The sequence below is a fragment of the Engraulis encrasicolus genome, chromosome 11, assembly GCF_034702125.1.
Source record: "Engraulis encrasicolus isolate BLACKSEA-1 chromosome 11, IST_EnEncr_1.0, whole genome shotgun sequence".
Taxonomy (NCBI): Eukaryota; Metazoa; Chordata; class Actinopteri; order Clupeiformes; family Engraulidae; genus Engraulis; species Engraulis encrasicolus.
In genome coordinates, this window is record NC_085867.1 from 48,006,736 (window position 1) to 48,014,235 (window position 7,500).

Here is a 7,500-nt window from a genome sequence, read left to right on the forward strand (position 1 = left end):
AATCACGTCATTTCGTTATCTATGAAATTCAAATGTTGCCTGCAGCGGCTGTAGTCCATTTAGAAGAGAAATTATATGTGTGTGTGTGTGTGTGTGTGTGTGTGTGTGTGTGTGTGTGTGTGTGTGTGTGTGTGTGTGTGTGTGTGTGTGTGTGTGTGTGTGTGTGTGTGTGTGTGTGTGTGTGTGTGTGTGTGTGTGTGTGTGTGTGTGTGTGCGCATGTTGACATGCATGCTTCTTTAGATATAATTCAGATTTCCCATGTTGACGGCATCCATATATCCCCAAACGATGTCAGTCCCACTACCATGCTTGACTAGCCAGATGATGCACTTTTTGTGTAAAATTCACTTGTTTACCCCCACACATGCTTCACACCATCTAAAGCAAATTTGTTTATCTTGGTCTCATGGTTCCAGTGATCCATATCCTTGGTCTGTTCATCTCTCTTGAGACCAAGATAAACAAATTTGCTTTAGATGGCGTCAAGCATGTGTAAACATGTAAACATGTAAACAAGTGAGATTTACACAAAAAGTGCATCATCTGGCTAGTCAAGCATGGTTGTGGGACTGACATCGTTATGCGATGTATGGATGCCGTCAACATTGGAAATTTGAATTACACCTAAAGAAGAATGCATGTCAACATGCACTGTGACTACAGAAGCAGATCATGATACTCTCCATAGGATTTCATTCAAAACTCACACCCATCTATTTTAGCCAGGTGCAGACTCAAAATGTACAATTTCAATGTACTGAAAGGTTGAAACACACACCGATGACCTCCATTTTAATCCCTTTTCATTTCGAAATGAAAAAAATGAATGTAGTTGCTGCCAAAGGTGGTTCTACAAAGTATTAAGCAAAGGCTGTGAATACTTTTGTAAAAATTATTTCTTTGTTTTATATTTTTATAAATTCTCAAAACTGTCAAGACAACTTGTTTTTCACATGGTCATAATGGAATAATTTGTGTAGGATTTTGACAACAGAGATTCATTTGTAGCATTTGGAATAAGGCTGTAAGATAATAAAATGTGAAAAAAGTTAAGCGCTGTGAATACTTTCCGGATTGACTGTATATATATATATACAGTGGAATCCGCTTATAGTGGTCACGGATATAGTAATCAACCGCTTATAGATCAAAAAGCTTGGGACAGAATCAATTCTATACAAATGCTGTTTAAATAATTCGTTTACAGTGATCAAGAAATCCGCTTATAACATTTTGGTAATTTTATGAATGTAAACGTGCAAAAACTAAAGAAAACCATGTGTAGCAATTTCAGTTTTTACTTCCGCGATTCCTTTCTCGACGTCTGCTGCTGGGCTGTGCGCTCCTGATAGCACCCCATTGAACTGCAGGCATGGCTCGACTACTGAGTGGGAACGCAGCGTTTACATTGAACCTCTCTGGTGAGGAGGCTGTGCACATGCTTTTCTCGCTAGCCAACGTAGCCCAACGAGTTAACACCGGGCAGCAAGCATGTGAATCATGGCTCTCATTTTCTCGGAATGAAAAACGTAGGCTCCTCGAGACGTATGAAAAAATATAAAAAAAACAAGCCAACGAGATGTTTCGGTGAAGCTTGGCATTCCTCAGGCTACATTGTGTTTAAACTGCTCCAGCTTCACAGGTAGCTGCGTCTCCCCCCAGTCCCTCCCACTCCCCCTCGCCCTTCTCATCTCTCATACGCCATCAAGCCCTGCGCGACTTTCCCCAATTCCACCCAGTTCTTTGCGTGGCTTTTAAAACTGTCGATAAATTTCACGTTGTAGGCTACTAATGTACAGCAGGCTGTGCAACAGTTTGTTATTTATCGGTGAAGCAATTTTAAGATGCCCTGTCTAGCGGCGTTTTTACATGCATATAACCTGAATCACAATATGCAGAAACTCGCCAGAAAACGTTTGTCGAATTGGGAACTTTACAAACTTATTTGACTTCATAAGAGATGACGACCCGTGCATGGTCTATGCTTTGCTTTGCAATGCATTTCAGCCTCGTCTTTCCTAGCGCATTTTGGCAGACCGATATAGACAAAAAAGTGAAATAATAAAAATTCGGTTTTAGTAATCAACCGCTTATAGTGTTCAAATTGGCCCAGACAAACGTGATCACTATGAGCGGATTACACTGTATATATATAGAGAGAGAGAGAGAGAGAGAGAGAGAGAGAGAGAGAGACAGACAGACAGACAGACAGAGACAGACAGAGACAGAGAGAGTGATTGTGTGTGTGTGTAATGCTTTCCCTTCCACTGTTTTTTTAAATCCTTTATACTGTTTTTTATGTCCATGAAAAATGCCCCTCACCACACCCCACTACACCCCTCTTCTGTCTGTGTGCCTGTCTCCTCTCACCACGGGTGTCCATCCATTAGTGTCAGACTAACCACCCAGGTCCTGAGTGGGCTCCATGCCCCCAGGGGTCGTCTGGTAGGCCCTTACCCGCACAGCATAGCCCTGCTCTGGGCAGCACGGCAGGGGCCCTCCTGGGCATATGTTTCAGAAACCACCCCCTGCTGGATCGGAATATCAATGCCAAAGTTTTGGCGCCGTTCATCTCATTGCATCAGTTTCCATAGCCCATAGCCATAGTCTGTGGAGACTGGAGACTGGTGTTGTTGTTGAGGCCTGCTGTGTCTGTGGACATTTGAATTATTGATTTCTTTTATTTGTTTTTGTTTCTTTTTGTCTCCTTTTTCCCCTCTTTTTTTCTCTCTGCGTGATCTCTCGCTCTCTTGTCTCCCTCTGTCTCTCTCTCTCTTGCTCTCTCTCTCTGTCTGTCTCTCCCTCTCTTGTTCTCTCTCTCTCTCTGTCTCATTCTCTCCCCTCCTCTCTCTCTCTCTCTCTCTCTCTCTCTCTCTCTCTCTCTCTCTCTCTCTCTCTCTCTCTCTTGCCAACAGGAGGCTGATAGCGTGGAAGTGACAACTCCTTCTGAGTCATTCACCTGCAAGATTGTCATCGTCACCTGCCCCCCTCATATGGCAGGTCAGTCTGTGTGTGTGTGTGTGTGTGTGTGTGTGTGTGTGTGTGTGTGTGTGTGTGTGTGTGTGTGTGTGTGTGTCTGTGTGTGTGTGTGTGTGTGTGTGTGTGTGTGTGTGTGTGTGTGTGTGTGTGTGTGTGTGTGTGTGTGTGTCTAAGGGCTGTGCAATATATCGAATGTATATCGTGATGTCAACATTGCTCTCAAACAATATAAAATTTCATAATATCGAGTTGAAACAATATTTTTGTCATTTGTCTATACTGCCAAAAGGTAGGTTACACTGAGCGCAATACAACCACACACACACATACACACACACACTTGAGCCAGTGCGAGCACAGAGCAGACTTGCTATCCAACACTAACGCAGAACACCACTGTGTGCTTCTCGATGGCCCTCCACTCACACTGCTGAAGGGAGAGAAGAGTGTGAATTGTTTAGCACAATGATTCTTCTTTAAAAGAAATATCCTTTAAAATAAATGGTGATATCAATATTGACTGAAATAATCGAGAAATTGATTTTTCTCATAATCGAGCAGCCCTAGTCTGTCTGTCTGTCTGCGTCTGTCTGACCACATGCGAGTATGAAGGCCACTGAGCAGTATGTGTGTAGGCCTGCTGTAGCTAAAACATACTCTCCATGTGTCTTGGTTTCTGTGTCTCAAGTCTCAGCATGGTTTCCATGGTTTCGCACCCAAAGGTCTTCAACACCGGAAAATGTTTTTTTTCCCCCCTATGTTAGTCTAATGCAATTATGCAGTAAGTTAGGATATGCAATATTTTATGCAGCTGTTTATAATGAATGAATGTACTGCATATTATGTAGAATGTTTTGATATACTTCATATATCTGTAGTGTTGGTATATATAAGGAAGCAATAGAATTGGAATAAATAAGTTTATTTTCAGAAGTTAGATCTAACTTTTCGAGTGCTGCACCTTATTATGTGTTTCGTGCTAGTAGAGTTTCCAAGCTTTAGCGAGAGAGAGGGAGAGAGAGTGCGTGCGTGTGTGTGTGTGCATGCTTTGCTTGCGTGTGTGGGTGACACCACTTTGTGTCATCATGGTTCCCATGGTCACCAAAAAGTCTCCAGCACCCACTTAAAAAGGCTAAAGTTTCAGAAAAGTTTTTGCGAAAAGCATTTTGACACAATTTCAGCTTGTGGATATGCATTATTCATGATGTACAGATTATAATATGTGTAATCTTGCATATACTGTAGGCCTATGTGATATGTAAATGTGCTATCTATGCAGTGCTCATGTTCCGTTTGTACACTGCAGTAAGCAAGCAACAGAAACAGAATAAATTTGTTTTCATCGAGCAACTTTCATTGGACCAACTGAGTGCCGTACACCATCATGTTCTCCGCTGGTAGAATTTCCATTATCGTTCCATTATTGTGTTTGTGTGTGTGTGTGTGTGTGTGTGTGTGTGTGTGTGTGTGTGTGTGTGTGTGTGTGTGTGTGTGTGTGTGTGTGTGTGTGTGTGTGTGTGTGTGTGTATGTCTATCTGTCTGTGTGTTTGTGATTGTACCTGTATGCACATGCACGTGTCTGTGTGTGTGTTTGCCCATGCGTGTGCACTGTGCACGTGTGTGTTTGTTCGTGTGCACGTGTGTGTTTGTGTGTGTGTGTGTGTGTGTGTGTGTGTGTGTGTGTGTGTGTGTTTATGTGTTTGTGTGTGTGTGTTTGTGTGTTTGTGTGTGTGTGTGTGTGTGTGTGTGTGTGTGTGTGTGTGTGTGTGTGTGTGTGTGTGTGTGTGTGTGTGTGTGTGTGTGTGTGAGTGATCCTCTGCTGTGTGCTGTTCTCGGTCTTGGTCATGACCAGCTCACTTTGTATGTATACTGTCTATGTCTAATTGTCTATGTCCACACCTAGAGTCTAGAGTCTATGTCTGTCTGCATGGGAAAGTAAGCAACGTAATTTCAATTCTTTGTTCAAATCATTGTTAGAGATGGATTTAAAAGGAGAGGTAGAGAGGAGAGGCAGAAATAGCAGGAAGGCAGAGGAAGAAGAGATAGATAGAGATTGTAGAGTCATAAGGTCAACGTAGGTTAGGATCAGGATTCTTAGAGGCGTAAGGTCCATAGTGGCTGTGTCTAGCATGAGTTGAACAGCGCATGTAAAGAACTTGACAATTAAACCGACTTGACTTGACTTGATGTGACTTCCAATTAGCTGGTCTGGGAACAGTCTTGTATTATGCAGTTCCTTCCCATACATGTACACAGCTCCTCGTCGTTTGCCTGATTATCATAGACTTGCAATCGCAATTCACCTTTGGCTAAGGCCCGCCCTAAAGTGCTTTTTGACCAATCACAGCGCAGCAAAAGGACGACCTCGGACAAACCTCGGACAGTTTTGACAGCGCTCCATTGAACTCAATGCTGAAATCGCATGTTTTCAAGTAGCCTAGTTAGCGAGATACGGCCGTATTATTATTAAAATATGATTGGAAATTGTGCCTGGGGTATTTGTGACAAAGGTGCGAGTTTCCCCGCGATGTAACAGGTGGTAATCGCTTTCCTCTTTACCTAAAACCGGATTAATATTACTAGCAGTTATAGTCTGCCTTGAAGGGTCTCGGCAGCCTCACACTCGACTAGAAAGCACACGGATCAAAAACATGCTTTGTGTGCTCCGATCATGCCACCATCTCATTCGTGTCACTTCTCAGTAAGGTTGTAAGCAAACCGCGAACCTGTTTCAGAGTAGGATTTTGGATTTCTGACCTAATTAATGAAGAAACACCGCTAGCAAAGTTAACTATCGGTCACGGCAGGAGTGTTTTGACTAGCAGCTGATGGACGTGATTTTGTTAAGCTACTGAGGATATAAACACCAAACGTTAATGTTACACATTGATGTGGTAGCCTTGAAGATGACTAGGAACAGCCATCACGTTGTGTGCTTTCGTTTTCGTCTAGCAAGTTTGAGGCAGGGCTCAAAAGATATGCGAGCTCAGCTTACCATGGTGCTGGTTACAATGCCTATCGATACCCATGTGAGAAGAGTCCATAACAACAGCTGTGATGCATCGCATGACCGTTCAGAAAATAAATACTTATATTCACAATGAATGGCGTTTTTATTTATTAGGGGTGAATAACTGCTGTGATTTGCAGTCACTGCATAAATCACGTTGATATCTCAGCATTGAAAGTTTATCTCTCCGACCTAGCAACTGTAACTAAAGAGGGCGGGGCTTAGCCAAAGGCGAATTCGATCTGCCGCTGAAGGTGTTGCGTCACTAGGAGGGCGCAGCCTGGCTACCTCGTCGTTACCTCACTGATATCTTGCAGCTTGAGTCTTCCTCTCTGTCTGTTGTTCTGTATATCTCTGTCTGTCTGTTGTTCTGTCTGTTTACCTGTCTATCTGTCTGTCTGCCTCTCTTTCTGTCTGTCTCTATCACTGTTTTTCTGATACTGTATGAGACAGTGAGTTCAAGAGTGTGTGTCTCGGCATGTTTTCTGCTGTGTGTGCGTGTGCGTGCATGTGCGTGTGTGTGCGTGCGTGTGTGTGTGCGTGCGTGTGTGTGTGTGTAATCGGCTCCTCTTCTGCTAGCTCTGCTGTAGCAGTGTCTTTGGACTGGGCTAATATTTAATATCTAGAAAGCCTTTGAGAGAGAGAGAGAGAGAGAGAGAGAGAGAGAGAGAGAGAGAGAGAGAGAGAGAGAGAGAGGGCTGGGTAGATGTTTAGTTTCTGGAAAGGCTTTGAGCTGCAGACAGGGTTGAGCCCCAGACGCTCTTCCACCCACAGCAGGCAGCCAGGGAGGACTAATGGAACCGCCAAAACAAGAGAGAGGGAGTGTGTGTGTGTGTGTGTGTGTGTGTGGGTGTGTGTGTGCGTGTGTGGGTGTGCGCTTGTGTGTATGTGTGTGTGTGTGTGTGTGCTTGTGTGTGTATGTGTGTGTGGGTGTGTGCATGTGTATATGTGTACCTTTGTCTTTTGTGTGCGCGTGTATGTGTATGTGTATGTGTATGTGTGTGTGTGTGTGTGTGTGTGTGTGTGGGTGTGTGCCTGTGTATATGTGTACCTGTGTGTGTGCGTACCAGCATGAGTGTGTGGGTGTGTGCATGTGTATATGTGTACCTTTGTCTTTTTGTGTGTGTGTGTGTGTGTGTGTGTGTGTGTGTGTGTGTGCGTTTGTAGTGGTTGTAGTAGTTGTGTGTCTAGCCATCCGTTTGTGTGTGTGTGTGCACGTGTGTGTGTGTGTGTGTGTGTGTGTGTGTGTGTGTGTGTGTGTGTGTGTGTGTGTGTGTGTGTGTGTGTGTGTGTGTGTGTGTGTATTTGGGTTTTTCTGTGAACGTGTTGTATGTCTAGGTGTGTGTGTGTGTGCATATGTGTGTCTGTGCGTCTGTGTTCATGCTGCATGCATGCTCTGTGTTGAGTGTGTGTGCGCATGTGTGCGTGTGCATGTGTGTGCTTGTGTGTGCGTGTGCTTGCATTTCTGCAGATTGTGCGTCGAGCTGTCTTGTTTATATGTGTTTGTGTG

General features: G+C 43.9%; 1 protein-coding gene across 2 annotated transcripts in view; it reads left to right on the plus strand.

The window, feature by feature from the left end:
* si:ch211-127i16.2 (probable flavin-containing monoamine oxidase A) overlaps positions 1-7,500 on the plus strand; it is a 158,216-nt gene that overhangs the window by 46,519 nt on the left and 104,197 nt on the right. For both annotated transcript variants that reach the window (XM_063211399.1, XM_063211398.1), the window contains one exon: positions 2,917-3,001. In XM_063211399.1, the coding sequence (XP_063067469.1) occupies positions 2,917-3,001 (85 nt within the window). The remainder of the gene's footprint in view (positions 1-2,916; positions 3,002-7,500) is intronic.